Source organism: Trachemys scripta, chromosome 1, assembly GCF_013100865.1.
Source record: "Trachemys scripta elegans isolate TJP31775 chromosome 1, CAS_Tse_1.0, whole genome shotgun sequence".
Taxonomy (NCBI): domain Eukaryota; kingdom Metazoa; phylum Chordata; order Testudines; family Emydidae; genus Trachemys; species Trachemys scripta.
This window is the reverse complement of record NC_048298.1, coordinates 29,137,012-29,158,849: the sequence shown is the minus strand read 5'-3', so window position 1 is coordinate 29,158,849 and position 21,838 is coordinate 29,137,012. Positions and strand designations below refer to the sequence as shown.

The window sequence follows — 21,838 nt, the reverse complement described above, 5'->3', positions numbered from 1 at the left end:
GAACCTGCAGAAAACTAGAAACCCAGTTATACAGTGCAGCAATAGCCTTTGGGAGAAAAGGATAAGGAGACTGTAGGAAAAATACCAGGGGAAAAAAAAAAAAAACACTATGGATAATCCTAGTAGTTTAGCCATATTAAATTTGCTTAAGTATTCCTTGAACAGAAAATAGGTATGGAAGCTTTTATCCAACATTCACTTGCAAAGAACACTGGATCCAGTTAAGGAAATTTTTTCAAAGATAAGAATTGAGTTGCAAACATGCATGCCCCTGTGTAAAGGGTTATTACGGAGGAGTATGAGCTCCACCATAGTTAAGTTTCAGCAGAATTTTCCCTATAACAGGTAAATACGATAAAGCATGAATCACATGGCCATAATTGAAACAGTCTGGGAAAACTAACTTCAGAAACTATCTGTTGTGGAAATACCAGAGATGAACATTTTATAAACCAAGAAGGATGATTAGTTTATTCATTTGCATAACATTCCTCAGAATACTTTTGTCTACGTTCTGGAAACAAACTAAAAGTTATGGACATGCTTTACAGTGCACTGAACTTATTTTTCTGCAATTCATTATGTTACATTATTTTTAATAGAATCTAATAATGTTTTATTTGAATCTTCCAATTTCAATCCAGTTTCATTATTACTATCATTTTGTGTGTTCATTAACAAATAAAAATATGTTTTACTTTACTACATTCTGGTAACTCTCACACTACACTGTTTGGTATGTTAAGAAATACCCAGTACACAGGCCACCTAAGATGTTATGTGGCAGTTCCAGTCTTCAATATCTAATGGAATGAAGGTTAATTTTTTTTTAAATGTCTGCCTAAAGTTGAGCTTCTACACCGATATTTAGGTGCATGATTAAATAAACTGAATTTCAAAAGTATCAAGACCTAGCAGCTTTCATTTTAAAAATCTTGGCTTAAATGTTTAAATCCTGTAAGCACAGTGTACTTTATTAATTAGTTTTAGTTGAACAAAGCCACGTACAGCTTTATTTAAACTATATGGGTTGTTTTGCAAGCAATGATATAGCATTATCTAACAGCAATTATTTCTGAAGTGCTGAGATACCACAGTGATGGACCCAGGATAAGGTGGATGGACTGATAGACAGAAGTGATGTTCTGACTTCAACAGGATCTTAGGGAGAACTCTATTTTATATGATGTTTGGAGAATTGTCACTCTAATTATTCAAATAACATCATGAGTATGATGTATTTATTTTTTAATACTGAACTAAAATCTACAAAATTTATGTAATTAAAGTCCCTTATAATTTATTGTATGTAAATAGATTATTTAAGAACTTAGACCAGGAAAAAAGGTAGTGATTTCTAAACTGAAATATATACAAGCATAATTGGAGTGATTTTTGTCCTGCATATTAATGTAATTTTAGAGAAAGAATATTTGAGAAATTAATCATAGAATCGTAGGACAGGAAGGGACCTCGAGCGGTCATCTAATCCAGTCCCCTGCACTCATAGCAGGACTAAGTATTATGTGGACCATCCCTGACAGGGGTTTGTCTAACCTACTCTTAAAAATCTCCAGGTGTGTTTAGTTCAGTCACAAAGTAGAAAGAATGCCTTACAATAGGTGTTATAGCTTTCCAAAGTAACCAATTTTAAAGGGGCAAGATTAAGCAATAAAGATGCCAACAAAAGTATTTTCAAACTATTTTTAAAAATTGCAGTTGAAACCCCTAAAAAAGTCATTAGAAGATTTAAAATTCTTAATAAAATACCTCCCCCCGAACAAAACATATATGAATACTATATTTTTATTCCTCTTGTGCTTTCTCTGGTTATGTTTAAAAGCACCTATAATAAATACACAGAAACACTATAGAGTTCTCATGTCCCTTAGTTCAAGGGCATTTACTGACTGAATGTCATCAAATTTAAAGTTTTTAAGTTACCATGAAGCAGGAAATCTATGCAATGCAGTATGTACACAGAATACCACTCTGGAAGTCAAAACTATGACATTTATTAAATGCAGAAGACAAGCATTCTAACAGTACAGTACTGGTAAATTTGTTTGAATCCATACCCTTCCTTAGACACAGTAGGCCTTTATAGTTCAGGAATGAATCATTCTTATAACCCTACAACAACATGGGTGAAACCCACCCATCTATTCAATTATGAAAAACAACAACATTTTGCAATAAGTGCAATTATGGCAACTAAGCAGATGCATAACTCTGGCATTACATAACTTTTGAGTGCTTCACTCTGCAACCTTAATAGTGCTCTTTACCACAGTTTTATAGTATATAATTTCCTAAATCTTAAAAAAAGCAAATTGAAAAATAGAAATTCTAGCATGTGGCATCATACTGACACCCAGATGGTCCATCAACATGATTTGAACCTTTAGATCCACTGCGCAGACCACTTGAGATAAGGGAGTATCTTATAGCAATAGCTAATGTGGATTAAAGGGGACGAGACACATACTTTGCTAGTGGGTTTCACAGATGTTTGCTGACAGCAGAGGAATAGTGAGACTCAGGAACCTTGGCTTCCACTCCAGGCTCTGGAGGGGAGAGTGCTCTAGTAGCCATCGACTCTTCTGCCTATTCCCTCCCAAGCGTGACCCATTTTGCCATGACCCTCCAACCTCTCCCTGTTTGAGTCCCCTCTTTTCTTCACCCCGGCTCCTTGTCCCAGTTCCATTCTCCCTGCCTCTACAGTCCTAGTTTCCACTCCCCAGATTTCTTATCCCAGTCTCCTTGCCCAGTCAGTCCTAGCTCCAGCTCTGGGTTTGCTGGCCAAGTCCCAAAGTATTCATCACACCCAGTCTAAGTGGTGTATACACAGACTTATTGATCAGCAAGCTGGAATGTGAATCTACATTGTACCAGTCTGTCACACAGTAAGTGACCATGTGGACACTGCTGCTGCACAGTAAAAGTTACATAATACCCTTTGACTTACTGCTGTTAGAAACAGTTCCCTCCTCCCCGCTCGTCTGAGCTCTCTCCCCCTAACACACACCACTGGGTCCAGGTTCGAATTTCCTTACCTGGGCAACTCAGCCTCCCACACCAACAGGGCCGGCTCCTGGCACCAGCTTGGCAAGCAGGTGCTTGGGGCGGCCACTCCGGAGAGGGGCGACAGGTTCAGCTATTCGGCGGCAATTCAGCAGACAGTCCCTCACTCCCGCTCGGAGCGAAGGACCTTCTGCCAAATTGCTGCCGGAGATCGCGACTTTTTTTTTTTTTTTTTTTTTTGGCTGCTTGGGGCAGCCAAAACCCTGGAGCCGGCCCTGCACACCAACCCCCTTCCTCAGTCTTTTGCCCAGTCTCTTTATCCAGACAGTCACATTTCTGCCTCTGCACCTCAGCCTCATGTCAGATCTATTTTCCCTTTCCAAAGCTCATTCACCTTTACACTGGTTCCTATCTTCAGGCTCCTTGACCATCCACAGTCCCAGTCTCCTACCCTCTCCTCATATATCATCATCATAAGTCCTTCCCTTGTTAACGGGATCCCAGTCCCCCACATAGTTTTCCTCAACATCTCCTAACCGTCTCTCTCCGGCTCCTAGTCCTGGTCTCCATGCCCAATCAGTTATTGCCTCCCCTATTCCTTCCATCTGTCAGCCCCAATCTCCTTGCCCAACAAAGCCCATGTCATCTCCATCCCTCCAGCTCAGGCCTCCGATCCCCCAGTTCCTAGTCTGTCTCCTTGCCCAACCAGTCCAGCCTGCCTTGAAGAATGCCACAATCTACGTAACATACCACAGCTGAAAAGCCAACCTGTCATATGTCTTTAATTTCAGAGGTATGCTGTGGCACAAAATGTTGCAGCTCTGACTCCATTATTTTGCTCCACGAAATTGGCACATGCATTATATTGAGCTATGTAATTTGTGATGGCAAGAGTCAATTAAATTGCAGGAGATGGAGATAAATATATTTTATTTCATATATATCTACTAGGACTTCCAATTAATTGCAGTTAACTCACGCGATTAACTCGAAACAAATTAATCATGATTAATCACAGTTTTAATCGCACTGTTAAACAATAGAATACCAATTGAAATGTATTAAATATTTTTGGATGTTTTTCTACATTTTCAAATATATTGATTTCAAGTTCAACACAGAATACAAGGTGTGCAGTGACTTTACATTATTATTTTCATTACAAATATTTGCACTATAAAAATGATACACAGAAGAAATAGTATTTTTCAATTCACCTCATACAATACCGTAAGGTAATCACTTGACCGTGAAACTGCAATTTAAAAATGTAGATTTTTTTTGTTACATAACTACAGTCAAAAACAAACCAATGTAGAAATTTAGCGCCTACAAGTCCATTCAGTCCTATTACTTTACGTTTATAGGAGATAATGCTGCCGGCTTCGTTTTAAGAACACTTTCACTGCCGATTTGAAAAAAACACAAAGAAGATACCACTGTAAGATTTCTAAAGATAGCTATCGCACTCGACCCAAGGGTTAAGAATCTGAAGTGCCTTCAAAATCTGAGAGGGATGAGGTGTGGAGCATGCTTTCAGAAGTCATAAAAGAGCAACACTCTGATGTGGAAACTACAGAATCCAAACCACCAAAAAAGAAAATCAACCTTCTGCTGATGGCATCTGACTCAGATTATGAAAGTGAACATGCGTCAGTCTGCACTGCTTTGGATCGTTATTGAGCAGAGCCCATCATCAGCATGGACGCATGTCCTATAGAATTGTGATTGAAGCATGAAGGAAGTATGAATCTTTAATGCATCTGGAACGTAAATATCTTGCGACGCCGGCTACAACAGTGCCATGTGAACACCTGTTCTCACTTGCAGGTGACATTGTAAGCAAAAAGCAGGCAGCATTATCTCCTGCAAATGAAAACACACTTGTTTGTCTGAGTCACTGACTGAACAAGAAATAGGTCTGAGTGGACTTCTAAGCTCTAAAGTTTTACAGTGTTTTATTTTTGAATTCAGCTATTTTTTTGTATATAATTCTATATTTGTAAGTTCAACTTTCATGATAAATAAGTTGTATTACAGTACTTGTATGAGGTGAATTGAAAAATACTATTTCTTTTGTTTTTTATAGCACAAATATTTGTAATAAAAATAAATATAAAGTGAGCATTATACACTTTGTTCTGTGTTGTAATTGAAATCAATATATTTGAAAATGTAAAAAAATTCAAAAATATTTAAAAAATGGTATTCTATTATTAACAGTGCGATTAATCACAATTAATATTTTTAATTGCTTGTCAGACCTAATACATTCACACACAACGTGAAATAGCTGTACTCAGATATTTGAGCTGGGACTGTTTATTCTTTCATATATTGTTTGCAGTATTAACCCCAGTCTTCTGATCTAAATTATGTATTGTAAAGACATGTCTAGGAAACATGTTTTTGATTGGAGTGGACAGAAGGGAGAGCAAGGAGATGTATGATTTATTATAGGTAGGATTACACATATTCATGAACACTACAATCTTACTACTTTTCAAATGATCTGTGGATGAGAGTAATTTTTTTAATATATAAAAAGATTGTCATGCTTTATAGAAGAGTTTGAAATGATACTGTCTAATTCAGCTAACTGCTCATCCTTAAAGGCAAAGTTTCCAACATTATGTTTAAAGCCTTACTGGAAGCTGAAATGTTGAGACTGCAAACAAATAGTTTAAGATTTTGCAATTCTGTAATAATTATATACACACAACTGAAATTCTCATATGACAATTACCCATGTTCAATATTTGAAACTTTATAAAGATTTTGATGCTTCATAGATTTTGATTATTTTTTCCTTTTGAAACAATGTATTTGTTTGCTTTTTCCCCCCCCAACTCCCTTGATTTTAACACATTATATGTATGATAACTGGATAATAGAATCTTAGAATTTAGAAGAAGGAAAGACCTATTAGATTATCCAGTCAATCTCTTTGTTGGTGCAGGATTGTTTCCTTCAGCCTGTGCATTTTGTGCCTTGTCCTGTCTAGTCATGGAAGTCCCATGTAACAGGACTTCCATCACTTCTCTTTGGAGACTCCTACATAGTTAAATACAATATTACCATCAGGAAGATTTTCCAGATGTGAACTCTATATTTTCTCTCTCTCAGTTTTATCTCATTTCCCCAGTTATACCCCAAGGTTCCAGGGACACACCAGAATTGTGTGGCTAAAATTTCATAATTAAGTAGCTGTTGCACACAAGCCCTTGTCCCCTCATTTTATGCACATCATCCAATACATTGTGATTAGTACAGTGAATAGAAAGGGCTTTTAGCATCTAAATAAAGTATGGGTGTCCATCCGTAGTATTGGGAAGGAAAGGATCTCTTTCTATCCTCCCCCACTTTTGGCAGAGCCAAATATGACTTCACATTTTGTGGTGGGAAGGGGACTGAATTCCTCATTTCTCATGCCAAATTTCAACAGCAAGCAGTTGCTCTACTATACACCCCATTCCCATAAATACTACTAATCTAAAGATGGAGCACATTGATTTTTCTGTAAATGATCAACTGTGAAATAGGTAACAGTGCCCATATTTAACACATCATCATTAAGCTTCAAGGTTAACATCCAATAAGATGAATATGGTTGTTCATTTCTCTAAGCTGTTTCCCGTCTCAGACATATCATAACATCAATTTATATTTGTCTTCACATTTTTATAGATATCTTTACAGCCATAAGACCTAGAGACTTCAACACAAAAGCGCCATTTGGGCCTTCTAACTCCTGGGGCCATCTGGCTGCTGGTTTGTTCCCTGCATAAATTGGAGTAGTCTCAAGGCTGTTCTATTTCATGACAATTGCCAACAGCCCCCAGGGGCATTCCTGTAGCCAGAGATTACTGGGGCGCTAGGGTACCTCAACCACACCTCAATCCCCAGGCTACTTTGCCTGCATTTCAAATATACAGTGTTGTTGTAGCCAGGCTGGTCCCAGGATATTTGAAACACAAGGTGGATGAGGTAATATCTTTTATTGGACCAACTTCTGTTGGTGAGAGAGACAAGATTTTAAGCTTATACAGCTCTTCATCAGGTCTGCACTTCAAATGCTATTTACAACTTCTGAAACTTTTCTGATGAGAATGTGTATTGCTAATTACTGAATGGAAAGATGAGATGTTAATTTCTAGTATACTATACCTATTTAAATGTGGGAACCACTGTGTGATGTAGTGGTTGATTTAATATCAATACTTGATGACAGTACATAAATCCAGTTAGGCAGATATGTCACTTCAGATACAAGAGAGAGATCCCTTACACCCAAGTACATTGAAAATCCAACACTAAGTATAACTCAGAATAAAAGAATTAAAATCGCAAGCCATTGGAGGAATAGTATCTCATCCAAACATCTTTACAAAGACAATATTGAGGATACCTAGAATGGCACATCCAGTCAGACTTTTTAAAAGAAGCAGAGCTCAAAACATAATTTAATGAAACCAGGAACTTAATACCGTAGTCCCCATTTGTTATAGTTAAGAGCTGCCAAGTATTTCATTAATGTTAGTCCTAACCACCTCCAATCAATTATCATAAAAACTTTCAACATGCTGCATTGCACAGATGTTCATTTCTAAAAAGGCCAATATTACATTTGTGCAGAATCGCCCTGGGCTAGCTAAAGGAAACAACATGAAATTGAAGAATCACAATTTGGAGACATATTACAGATAGGGACAAAGTGACTAATGAGGAAAAAAATGCCTACTGCAGTAAAGATTAAATGCCATGAAACTGTGTTGGGTAAGGGAAGGAAGAGATAGCGAAGAAATTAATTCTGATTCCTGATCCTCAGACAACATTTTGCATGTCATATCTGAAAAGAATAATATTGTATACATTTTTTAAAGAGTTCTTTTTCTCAAAATCCTGTCTGTTTTTTACTGGCATGAATTTATAAGTGATAGTATAAAATCACTAACAAATGAAAAATATTTTGAATAAAAAATTAAATTACACATATTGCTGTTGATTCTTTTAGACAGGTAGAACATCCTACTAAATTGTACCCTGTTTTGTTTATAGTACAATGTGGAAAAAGAAAATTATAAATGAAAGTTACTAATTGTCAAGGACTGTACAAATGATTTTTTATTTCAGTTTACAGAAAAATATGTAAGATATTGATAATGGTAACTAAGAATCACTTGTATTCACAGCTTGTATTTTACGATATGCCGGACACTTTCAATATATATGTGTAATATATTAAATGAATGGCTTTTACTCATTCTTTTTGTTACACAAGATTTTTTTTTAATGCATTCTGGGATAATTCTAAAAAATGCAAGTCTTACCACATAACAGAGAAAAAGAGATGTTTAAATGCAACTTGTCTTGATCCCAGTATCAGTGACTCCAGTAAAGAAAGATACTAAATCCGTTCAAAAGTGATGTTGGTCAACATTCTCCTCCTAACAACAATGATGAGTGTGAATTCCTGGACCCAATGAAATCAATGGGAGTTTTCCAAATGATTTCTATAGGTCCAGGATTTCACTCCAGGTGTCCTTTAAAAAAATAATCTATATCTAGGTCTATAGAACAGCTGCCTTTAATACCATTGACTACAAGCCATAGCTAACATGTCTGAGGAAAGCAGAAGTCGACAGAGTTGCTTAAGAGCTTTGGTTTCCTTTTTCTTGGAAATCTTGAAGGGTAGCATTGAGGAATTGCTAATCTGCTTCAAGGGCTATCTCATGAGTTTTCAGATGTTCTGTTTCATCATCCTCTTGTTCAAGGTCTGAATAGGACCATTTGGGAGTGGGTAGTGAAGAACTATGGGTTGCGATGCATTCAGGAAACTGACGGGGTAGGGCTGTATTTTCTAGTAATGACTTTCAAATCGAGAACCCTCCCTTTGGGGAGGCAGAAATTCATCAAGAAATCACTCCCAACACCTTTATCAGTAACAAACAAACATTCAGCTTGATCAGTAAGACAGACCCAATGTCATCTCCCCCAGCATCAGCCACTGATTAGGGTTCTCCTTACTTTAGGCTCTGGCTGATCCTCATGTGTAGCATGGTGAAGTTTCACAGAGGCAAAATGCTAAGGAGCCTTTGGGGCCTGTACTCTATCACAGGATTCAGACTCTCAGCCTGCCATGGCCCTGCAGCAGAGGCAGTTGCATGTCCATTCTCTGCCACTGCTGCCATCCCTTCTTCTCAAGAGAGGTTGCAACAAGTTGGAGTGGGATTTCCTGCCATCTCTCTATCTAACAAGAGCTCTGTGGAGATGGAACCCCAGTTTCTCCTGTTTGTTCACGCCATGCCAATCAGGACTCTGGGAGAAGGGCCAGCTTTTACTGCACTGTTATTAAACTTGTGGAGTGGGGTCTCCCCATAGACAGCACCCACTTTTATATTTCTGCCTCTTCTGACTTTGCCAAGGTATTGGTAACAGGTTACACAGTGTCTAGTAAGACAGGGCATGGATTAAGGATAGGCAATTGAAATTCCATTCAGACAAGACAGGTTATGCCTTAGGCCTAAAAGGCTGGGGGAAACAACTAAATGAGACAGTGAGAATTAGTTCTAATGTTGGGAGCGAGGGGAGGGAGGAGAAAGAATGTTTTGTAGTATCTTAAATTGCTCCTAACGCTCAATTTTTGTTAAGTGCATCTCATTATTTATTTGGCCTTTTTAATGTTGACCTCACCATGGTTATCCATGCCTTTGTCACCTCGACATTGGACCACTGCAATGCATTTTACATAGGACTATACCTTTAATCCATTCTCAAATTAGTTAATAAGCAAGCTACTTCAATGGTCTAATTCTGGGATACCTAAAAGATTGCCTAAAACTCCAGGGTGAGGACCATGATCAACAACTCTACTCTTCTGGTACAATGGAACTCGTGTGTGTCTGAGATAGCCCTTTCTGCCAGCCCTTTGTGAGGGCCAGCCCCGAGGCTGTGGAATGAACATCCACAGAAACTAGGAACCATCACGAACCTTACCACCTTCTACTCCAAGTGGAAAGTACACTTATTCAGCATTGACTTCGTGAATACAAACACAGATATAAGCACATTTAATAAACAAAACAAAACCATACCAAAACAAAACAAATACCTAACTACATAAAAAAAAGTTCTTTTATCAATACTCCCTAAAATGAAAAAAGTAAAGCAATTCTTATGGATATTTAGAACTATCACTTATCAAGAATGTAAACAGGTTATTAGTGAATTATAATGAAAACAGGAAAACAAGAAAAGTTTGCAGGGATCACTTACCCGCCTTTAATATAGTCGAGGAATGAAACTTCTGTTTCAATTAGGAAGGAAAGCAATGTTACCTGAAAGCAAGTAAAACAGAATCAGGCAAGCATGGTCATTCCTCAAATCAAATATAGTACAAGTAGAAAATTAATGTACAATATTTTCAAGGCTTATATTTATGGTATCATTTCCTACAATATTAGGGAAGAAAGATAAGCAATTCATAAATCCCTTTTGGAAGGCATGGGACAAGCCTGGAAATCTAAAAAGAGTTTTAAATGACTTTGTATTATTCTAGACTAAGTGAAGGATGCAGGGAGGCAAGAGAAAATTTCAAGGAAACTTTACTGCATGTGGGGTAGAAAACAAGTGCGGCGCGGGTCATTGCATGCTATAGAGGAATGTCAGATGCTAAGACTAGCTTATCTTTTATGTGAACACTTCAACTTCATTTAAAGAGCTACATTAAATTATCTGTATATGTTGCATGTCAGTCTTTTGAAAGAGTGATTTTTTTAAAGGCAATGTGCAAATTTCAATTTATACTCCCATTGAACATTATCATATTTATGGCCCTTCTGTCAATTATTAAATCATGTTGCTCCATTATCAGTCATTTTAAGTAATATTGTGAGTGATAAATTGTTTGTGCACAAAAGGTTTGTGACCAACAGACTACTTACTTCTTGTAAGCTACAACAATAATATTGCGTTTAAGGATTATTGCTTGTTAAAAGGCTTTTTATTTTGCTTTAGGCCACCACATGAGGAACAGGGTTTGTTTTTATGCGCTTTAGGGGAGGTTTGGGGCCACCCACCAGGTATTTTGCTATGACCCTGCTGTGTCTATTTGGATATACATTATTTTTAAGCACTTTTTTTTTTTTTTTTTTTTTTTTTAAGCCTTTTGCCACATTGTGGCTTGGGCCCCATTAGCAGCTTGAGCTAGGGAGAGCCTTATTGCCTCCTCCATGGTAGGAAACTTTTCCGTGCCAGGTTAGCAGCAGGTACTCCGGTGTCATTGCCTGGCAAAGCATGGCGGCATACAGCCCTGGTGTTTGCTGGCATTCATGCAGCATGCGGTCTTTCTCTGCCTCCGTAATCCTCATCAGAGTGATATCACTCATGGTGACCTGCTTTGAATTAGGGGAATTTTAGTATGGGGACTGATTGCCTGTTCCTTTAAATAACTGTAACCGGCAGTTTACAGCCACGCGGTGGGGGCGGGGAGGCGATCCGTTCATGCTGAGCGGTTCACCAGCAGCGTGCAGGGATCTTTCCCAAGCCCAGCCATGTGGTGGAGGTTGGGAGGCGAACCGTTCCTGCTGAGCGGTTCGCCGGCAGCATGCAGGGAGCTTTCCCGGGGACAGCCGCGACGGGGGTGGGACAGGGGCAGAGTTCATGCCGGCTGGATCGCCGGCAGCAGGAACTGTCCAACGCTAGGAGCATTGCTTGGAACGTGAAAGGAAGGCACTGCTGTAAATTAAGCTTTAAGCAGCCAAAAGTCTACGGCTTACCATGGCCGCCTGCTAGCAGAATTCCGGTGTCCGGCCCCGCTTGTGTGATCTGTACAGCAAGACCCCAGGCACTCAGGGTGAAGACAGAAAATTCAACCTTGTACTGAGTGCACATGTGACAGGTACTGTGCATGGTCTTGTTCACAGAGAAAGACTATATTCATTGTTTGCAAAAATATATCTTTTTGAGGCATTCACTTCCTTTTTCCCATCCCACAGCTGCGAGCATCTCCCGAGCTACCCCGGCATCCCCCTCCCAGAGGCTGGCGCAGATCAGGCGGCGAAAGAAGAGGACATGGGACAAAATGTTCTCAGAACTTATGGTCTGTTCCCGAGCTGAGGCGACACAGCAGACCCAGTGGAGGGAGAACATGTCGCAATACCAGCGATCACACAATGAAAGGGAGGACAGGTGGCGGCAGGAAGACCAGCAGGCGACTCAAATGCTGCTTGGACTAATGAGGGAGCAAACAGACACGCTCAGGCGGCTTGTAGATGTTCTGCAGGACCGGAGGCAGGAGGACAGAGCCCCCCTGCATTCTATCTCTAACCGCCCTCCCCCGCCACAAAGTCCCATCGCCCCCTCACCCAAAGTCCTAAGAAGGAGAAGCGTCAGGGGCCGCGAAAACAGTCACTCCACCCCTGCAGACTGCTCAAATTGCAGAAGGCTCTCATTCCCAAAGATCTGATATGTCCTTTCCTTCCCTCCAAATGCACCTCACCCAAGCCCCCGTCCCAGTTTCATCCCCTAACTGTGTCGTTCTTAATAAAAAATACGTTTCTGTTAATTACTGTTTCCGTCATATTCTTTTAGAGACAGTGTGTTTGAAGGGGGGGAAAGGGGTTGGTAATTGGAGACCACAGTCACCTTTACCAGGGTACAGACACGGGGACAGTTCAGCGAAGGTCACACACACATTGTAGTCACTATGCACACTGGTCAGTCTGGGAGGTGGTTTTCATGTTCTGGGGGGGGTGGGGGGGGCTATGTGAGTTTGTGGCGGGGGAGGGCAGTTGCAGATCTTATGCAGCGGTCCTTAGCCTGGATGACAGAGCCACTCAGCAGGGGATCTGTAACCGCCCTCCCCCGCCACAAAGTCACATAGCCCCCAAAAGGAGGGGTGGCAGGCTCCGTTGAAACAACCAGTCCACCACTGCGGACCGCCCAAGGAGCAGGAGCCTGTCATTCCTTGAGTTTAGAAGCGTCCTTTCCATCACTACACCCGCTCCCCACCACAGTCTGCGTCCCAGTTTCAACCGCTTACCGCGAAATCCTTAATAAAGAAAACGGTGTTAACAAACAAAGTTTCATTTATTTTATTTTTAAAGATGTGTTGGAAGGGGGGGAAGGTGGTGGGTAACTGGAGAGGATAGTCAACATTAACTGGGTAAAGAAACGGGGGCAGGTTCAGCTTCTCTTTAAACAAACTTAATAGTCACAGGTTATCCTGCTCACTCTGGAACCTAGCTTTCAAAGCTTCCCGGATGCACAGCACGTCCTGCTGGGCTCTTCTAATCGTCCGGGTGTCTGGTAAGGCGTAATCAGCAGCCAGGCGATTTGCCTCAACCTCCCACCCCACCATAAACGTCTCCCCCTTGCTCTCACAGAGATTGTGGAGCACACAGCAAGTTGCAATAACAATGGGGATATTGGTTTCGCTGAGATCAGAGTGAGTCAGTAAGCTTCTCCATCTCCCCTTCAGACGTCCAAAAGCACACTCCACCACCATTCTGCACTTGCTCAGCCGGTAGTTGAAGAGTTCTTTTTCACTGTCCAGGGCGCCTGTATAGTGCTTCATGAGCCAGGGCATTAGCGGGTAGGCTGGGTCCCCGAGGATGACTATAGGCATCTCCACATCCCCAACCGTTATTTTGTGGTCTGGGAAGTAAATACCTTCCTGCAGCCGTCTAAACAGACCAGAGTTCCTGAAAACATGAGCGTCATGAACCTTGCCCGGCCATCCGACGTTGATGTTGGTAAAATGTCCCCTATGGTCCACCCAGTGCTTGCAGCACCATTGAAAAGTAGCCCTTTCGGTTAATGTACCGGCTGGCCTGGTGCTCCAGTCCCAGGATAGGGATGTGAGTTCCATCTATAGCCCCACCGCAGTTTGGGAATCCCATCACAGCGAAGCCATCTATGATCACCTGCACATTTCCCAGGGTCACCTTTGAGAGCAGTAGCTCAACGACTGCGTTGGCTACTTGCATCACAGCAACCCTCACGGTAGATTTGCCCACTCCAAATTGATTGGCGACTGACCAGTAGCTGTCTGGCGTTGCAAGCTTCAAGAGGGCTGTGGCCACTCGCTTCTGGACAGTCAGGGCTGCTCGCATCCGGGTGTCCTTGCGCTTCAGGGCAGGGGACAGCAACTCACCAAGTTCCAGAAAAGTTCCCTTATGCATCCGAAAGTTTCGCAGCCACTGTGATTCATCCCAGGCCTGCAGCACTATGCAGTCCTACAGTCCGTGCTTGCTTCCCGGGACCAGAATTGCCATTCCACAGCATCAACATGACCCATTGCCACCATGATGTCCACAGCGCGGGGTCCCGTCTTTGTGAGAGGTCTGTGCCCCTCTCAGCCTTAATGTCCTCACCGCGCTGCTGTAGCCTCCTCACCCGATTTCTCAGCATCTGCCTCTGAAAAAAGGTGCATGATAAGGCGCAAGGTGTTGACAACCGCCATAACTGCAGCGATGATTGCAGCGGGCTCCATGCTCGCGGTGCTGTGGCGTCCGCACTGTCAATCACCAGAAAAGTGCGCGAACTGATTGCCCGCCGACGCTTTCACGGAGGGAGGGCGGGAGTGAGGGTTGGATGACGACAGTTACCTAAAACCACCCTCGACACATTTTTTTGCCCCAGCAGGCATTGGGGGCTCGACCCAGAATTCCAATGGGCGACGGGGACTGCGGGAACAGTGGGATAGCTACCCCTAGTGCACCACTTCCAATGTCGACGCTTGCCCCGTTAGTATGGACTCACAAAGTCGAATTACTGTCCTTAGTGTGGATACACACGTTCGACTTTGTAATATCGGTTCCACAAATTCGCTTTAAGTAAAATCGAACTACTCTCTTAGTGTAGACATACCCTTAGAGACTTTGTTTTAAAAGGGACACAATTAACTTTTACCAGAGTTTTGATTACTTTTAACTTTTGCTTTTAAAACACACAGTGATTTGAAAACGAAAACACAACCTATTGTGGCTTTTTTTGGAGCCCTTATAGGATTTTAAATAAGTAGCATGGTATGTTTGCATTTTTTTTTAACCCCTTTTACAATATACACTGCACATGTTTTGGGGAAAACAAAGGAGCAGGATTCGTCCTGGTTCTTGGGACAGGAAACGAGGTAGGAGGGAAAGGGTGAGAGGTCTGCATGCTGACATTCTGAGAATGTAGGGGAACCATGTTTGATTAGGCCATTTGGGGACTATCAGTATTACTGTGGCTTTGTCCTCTTTGATCTTGTGAAGCATTTGTCTTATTAGGGGAATGTGGGGGAAGGCATATAGAAGAGGCGTGTCCCATTTGATAAGAAAGGCGTCTCCCAAGGAGTAAAGGCCCATTCCGTCCCTGGAGCAAAACAGTGGGCATTTGGTATTGTGCTCTGTTGTGAAGAGGTCTACTGTGGGGAATCTCCACTGTTTGAATATGTTGTGGAGAAACCTGGTGTCGAGTTCCCACTTGTGGTCCTGAGAAAAAGTTCCTGCTGAGTGCATCTGCTGTAGTGTTTTGATATCTGGGCAGGGAGGCTGTTACAATGTGGACGTTGTGCAGGATGCACCAGTGCCATTCACATGGCCTCTGCACACAGGGAGTGAGCGGGCAACCCCTTGTTTGTTTACGTAGAACAGGGGTCGGCAACGTTCGGCACGCGGCTCGCCAGGGTAAGCACCCTAGCGGGCCAGGACAGTTTATTTACCTGCTGACGTGGCAGGTTTGGCTGATCGCGGCCCCCACTCGCTGCAGTTTGCCGTCCCGGGCCAATGGGGGCGGCAGGAAGCCACGGCCAGCACATCCCTCTGCCCGCGCCGCTTCCCGCTGCCCCCATTGACCCAGGACGGCGAACCGCGGCGAGTGGGGGCTGCGATCGGCCGAACCTGCCGCGTCAGCAGGTAAATAAACTGTCCTGGCCCGCTAGGGTGCTTACCCTGGCGAGCCGCGTGCCGAACGTTGCCGACCCCTGTCGTAGAACATGCATGCTAAATTGTCTGTGAGAATTTATATGGTTTTGTTTCTGATCGGGGTAGGAAATTTGCACATACATTGTGAATGGCTCTTAGTTCTAGTAGATTTATGTGCAGTCGGGCTTCTTTTGGGGACCAATGGCCCTGAGCAGAGTGCAAGTTCAGATGTGCTCCCCAACCTATGAGGGACGCATCCATCGTAACAGTCAATGTGTGTGTGTGTGGGCGGGGGGGGGGGGGGATTGGGTGAAAGGCACTCCTAGGCACACGTTATGTGGTTGTGTCCACCAGGATAGCGAGTCTTTTACTTTGCTTCGCATTGTGAGGCATTTGTTTATACTGTGCCTTCGTGGGGAATAAGTTGTGCGGAGCATCTGTAACCCCCCGTGTTGCAGGAACATAATATTTCCTGTTGGACCTTCTCTAGGTTGGAACGATTGTTGCAGAGGCCTGCCAGATGTGTTTGACAGGTTCCATGATTGCATCATTCATGGGTAAAGCGATTTTAGATGATGCTGATGTTTGCAGGATGTCAACAAGTTTATGTCATGTCTCCTGCACTTCCCACAGTGAAATATCAAGGGAATCTGCAACTCTCTTATAGAGATCCTGGAAATGTATAAAGTCATTCCCCACGTTGGGAGGAGGGGGCATGATGGTGTCATCCGGGAACGATGAAAAAAAAATGGGCTGTTGCTTTGACCTCCTGGTCAGAGATTTCTTCCTGTTCTTCTGTCATCTCATCAGGGGGTTCAGATGGTGCTGGAACTGACGGCACAGGTGACTGCCGTGTACCCTCCCTGTGTGGGCTAGAGGTTTGAGGTGGTGAGGGGGATATGCCATCCAGGGGGCCCAATACTGCCAGTGTGGAGGGAAGGGACTAGGTGCCACACATGGGTGCCCATACTACTGCTGTTCTTTGGCCCCTGTATAGTACCCCTTTTGTGGTAGGACCGGTTTGATTGTTTTGCAGGCGGGGGAAGAGTGATGCGAGGAATATGTCTCTTCCTCGTCCTCCTCATTGCTCAAAAATGGGGGAGCAGTAGTCGGTGTAGTGGTGGGACGGCTCAGTACTGAGAGTGCTGTTGTAATCTCGGTGCCAAGAATGGGAGAGAGTCAGGTGTTGAGGACACCCTAAGGTCTCTGGGAAGTAAGAATTGTTGTGATGTCGACAGCCTTGGTGCCGTTGATGTGGTAATAGTGGTTACTGGCTGCTGTGGAGCTGTTGTCTCTATGGGTGCAACTGTCAATTGCGCAATGCTGACAGGAGGTGGCAGCATAGGCCGCAGTTGTTTTCATGTGCCCAGTGCTGAGTGTCAGGATGGCTCTGCTGTTGCGGAGGCATGGGGTTTCAGTTTCCCCTGGGTGCCTGCATTGGAGCTAGCTCTCTTGGAGTCTTTAGCTCTCGCGGTATCCATGGTACCAGAGGTTCCCGCTATCTCGGCTGTGGAGCCTGCCAGTACCAACGAGGTCTCTTGGTTTGGGGAACGCTATTTCTTGGTCAGTTCCTGAGTCGGTGAGGACAGCATTCGCTTCTTAGCCACCTTTTTATCCGGGTGGTCTGTCACATGAGTCACAGACAAAGAAGAGCCTGTCAGAGGCTGCAGTCGGTGAACTGTGTCTCAGGGGTGTGTGTTTCTGGTTCAGATGCTGTCCGGAGAGACTGCTCCAAGAACAGCAGTTTAAGCTGCAAGTCTCTGGCTTTCCCGGTCTGAGCTGTCAGTGTATGACAATGAGGGCACTTTTGAGGCACGTGTCCGACGCTGGGATCGATAGCCTACAGGTGAGGCTACAGGTGAGGCAGTGTTTAAAGCCTGGAGAACCGGTCATGCCCGAGGGGAGAACCAGGAGTAACGGTTCAACAAAAACCTATTTCTGTTCACGAAACAAATAAGGGTGGGTTTTGTTTTTTTTAAAATAACAGGGATAAGGAAACAAAAGGAGTTAACTATCTATAACAAAACTAGAACTAACTGGTGTATACTATGCTAAGCGCTGAGGAGCTGCTGAATGCTCCGACTCGTAGCCAAGGGCGGTAGAGAAGGAACTGAGGGGTAGTTGGTTGCACAGCACCAGTTAGCCACCTGAGGCAGCACGAGATGTGCATATGCGACCCAACCAGGCACTGCTACCACAAATCTCTGATTACAAGCGCAGGGGCGCTCAACACCTAAAGCGGAGCACTCACACGGACATCATGCCAACACACTGATGCAGTATACTACTACTTTGTTCTAACATATTAAAATCTACCACTGGCAATATACTAACATGAAAGAAAATCACTCACTCCTTCAATAAGATCTTACCATCAAATTACCATATAAATAAAGTCCTGTGTCACCTTATAGACTAACAGACATATTGGAGCATGAGCTTTCGTGGATGAATACCCACTTCTTCAGATTCATGGGAGAAGTTGGTATTCACCCAGGAAAGCTCATGCTCCAATACGTCTGTTAGTCTATAAGGTGCCACAGGACTCTTTGCTGCTTTTACAGATCCAGACTAACACGGCTACCCCTTTGATAAATATAAATAAAGTTTCTTCTATTCTGGATCTTCTTCCATACGTTTATGGAAAAGACAATGGCACTTGCCCCATTTTTGAACAGAAAAATACATAAAGGAATAATCATTTTCCACTTCCAGGCTGCAATCCTGTATATGGAAGTCCCACTGAATTCAGTCAGACTGCTCACATGAGTAAAATTAAGCATATATGTTTTAGCAGAACCAGCCCTCATCTGTATTTAGTCTGACTTTCTGAAATACAAATTCTTGTAGATTTAGATTTATTCTGGTCTTGTATTAAATTATGTTTTGATTCTCCTGGATGCCAGAATATTAAAATCAGCACTGCAGTTATTACAGTGGATCAAACTAATATATCTGAGAATAAAAAGGCTCTTGCATTTTTACCAAATACTTCACATTATTACTGGTTGTTAGTACCTCAATGATTAAAAAACATTAGCACTCTTGCAAATTACAGTCAGAGCATTTCTTAAATCTAATTCTGCCAAAAATTAAGAGACTAAAGAATAAATACTTTCGTAAGCACTAAGGACACAATCTATCATCCTTTATTTGTTCATGTCTCTGTATGCTATCTGAATAACTAAGAAAAACATTTTAATGCATTCTAAAAGTCAACATGTATTACAGATAAAAATCAACACTGCCTCCAGCAATTCTAAACTCACAGGGAACCCAAAATTGCGTTTTGGATAAAGCTTTCACGAGATACTCATTTAACCACAGAAAAGAGGGGAAAGTAGAAAAACTGAGTTATAGTAAATACTTTACTCTTCCATTCTTCAAAGTATTTCTTTAACACTGTCAAACTAGTTTGAAGACACTTTATTTCAAGAAGTCAGACGGAAAAGGAAAGCATCAGTCAATATAAAAAGTATCTACTTACTGTTCCAGAATTAATATACTTTTTCTTTTTTCCTTTTTTCTTTGGATTTATTACCTAGAAGGGCAGATAAATATTACAGATGCATCATTCATTATGCAGTTGACATAGTGAAAATTCTTAAGATACTCTTAAGGTACAAAGTAGTATTCTTTAGGAATATGACACATTAATAGTTACACTTATGAACTGATATTCAGGAAGTCTTATCAGATACTTCACAATGACTCACAACAGGTCACTTGCAATTGGTAAGAGAAGACTACACTGTTGCTGATGAACAGAGCCAGAAGAGCTTGCACATACTGTAACAAGATTTTTGACAAAAAATAGAAAAAAAACCCTGCATTGTTTTGTGAATTTTTACTTCCATTTCTTGCCCAACTCTAGTACCCAGCATATTACTACAGTTTCAGTTTACCTTTTACATAAAGGGGACCTGCAAAGTCCAAATTTCCCACTTGTAGAAGCAATTTGCTTCTGCAAAAAGATGCAATTGTAATTCATGCTCCCTCAATGAATTGTACATGCAAATCTTAGTATTTTCAAGTTTACCTAATCATGAATGCCAAAGGACAGACATGTGACTACTAAAACTTGATGCCCACAGTGATTTGTACTCTCAGAAAATGTGGGCATGAACTGTTTGCCTAAGCAGATAAGTTAGCCTTTAGCCCAGTTGAAAATTTACAGGGTTACTGCCTCGTTGCTACAGTAAGAACATGAAGGCATTCTAGAAGCATTTTTTAAGATTCTATTTTTCAGGCTTGAGCACCATGATTTACACTTTTGCAAAATCTTTTGAAATTTCACAATGTGAATTTTCATAACAGAAAAAAAATCTATTGCTTGAAACTTGAGAAATTCAGATATATTAGAAAATGCTCTGAAACAAAGTAATACATGCAGTAATAGCCTTACTTCCAGAGTTCTTTTGATCTCACCCAGTCAGCTCACTCAGAAAAGCTACTGCTCATTTGTTAGGTGAATCTAGTGTTCAAGTAAGTGATAGCTTAATAGTACTGGTAGAACCAGTCACAGTAAAATGAGGAAGTATGTATACTATTCTACACACTTCTAAAAATGACTGTCAATTGGAGGACTATTAATGAGTCAAACTGTTGTCTTTCATGGATGTGAGCAAATGCCCAACAGGGACTTGCAACCTTCAAAGAATGGGTAAACTGGTTTAGTTAAAATAAGAATTAACACAAAATTATCACCTTTGCATTAAAATAAACCAAACAAATTTGTTTGCTTGAATAAAAATTTCAGGATTTGGCATAGTCTTTCCCTTGGTTTTATATAACAGAACCACCAAACTAGATCACAATATTTGTATAATGTGGCATAAAGCATAGGGCAGTGGTCCCCAACGTGGTGCCTGCAAGTGCCATGCCGCCCGCCAGGGCATCTATGTGCGCCCACGTACTGGCCGGCGGACGAGCATCCGCCGAAATGCCGTCGACAAGCAGCGTCATCCAGAGCCGTCGCTGCTGCCGGCATTTTGGCGGCAATGCCTCTGGATGACGCTGCTTGTCGGCGGCATTTTGGCAGCGATGCCTATTGATGTTGCCGCTTCTCGGTGGGTGCTTGTCCGCCGGCCATGGTGGCTTGTCTGGTACCCACCAGACGAAAAAGGTTGGGGACCACTGGCATAGGTATATGCTGCAGTTATAGTTTAACATGTATGAAACCAGAAGCAAATACCATCTATAAACTACGTATTTAAAAAACTACATTTTAAAACACCATTAAGGTTGCAAAGTCAAGCACTCTAAGGTAGGAAATGCCAGAATTAAAGTTGCCTGTGTAAGCAATATGATACAGTCTTTACATTAATTTAAATCACATACAGTAATTATAGACTATATCATAATGCTCATTCAGCACTCAGGATGGATGGTACCTACAGAATGATCTGCTATTCAATAGTTCTTCTTATCCTCACAATTCAATGTGTGGGCCATGTCTTATTTACTGCACTCCATTCAACCTTGCTCCAAAACCATAGGTGTTAACTTCCTCAATGGGCTTTTCTTTGGCACTCATCACAAATGTCTGAGTGCTTCCAAAATGTTAATGATTTTATCTCCACAAGACCCTTGCTATGTAAGGTAGTATTATCATTCACATTTTACAGATGGGGAATGGACGCAGAGACACATGAATGTCAAAAGTGTACATTAATTTTGGGCACCCAATTTGAGATACCTTTGGTCTGATTTTTCATAGTATTTACAGTACTGTTTGTTCAGTGCACAGATCTGAGTGACTTCAGTTGCAGCTGAGAATTTCCACACTTATGCAAATCATGCCCAGGTCTCACATTTCCCTACCCCACTATTCTCTTTACCCCAGTCCTCTCCACTCCCATCCCAATGTCACAGTCTCCTGGCTCATCAACTCCAGGCCCAGCTCC

At 42.0% G+C, this 21,838-nt stretch overlaps 1 protein-coding gene across 3 annotated transcripts in view; it reads right to left on the bottom strand.

The window, feature by feature from the left end:
• CPNE8 (copine 8) overlaps window positions 1–21,838 on the bottom strand; it is a 263,816-nt gene that overhangs the window by 91,730 nt on the left and 150,248 nt on the right. For 2 of the 3 annotated variants that reach the window (XM_034766921.1, XM_034766915.1), the window contains exons 12-13: window positions 19,420–19,473; window positions 10,300–10,361 (exon numbers count right to left, since the gene is read on the bottom strand). In XM_034766921.1, the coding sequence (XP_034622812.1) occupies window positions 10,300–10,361; window positions 19,420–19,473 (116 nt within the window). Of the gene's footprint in view, window positions 1–10,299; window positions 10,362–19,419; window positions 19,474–19,837; window positions 19,897–21,838 lie in introns of those variants that run through there. The other variant, XM_034766928.1, reaches the window with a different exon arrangement.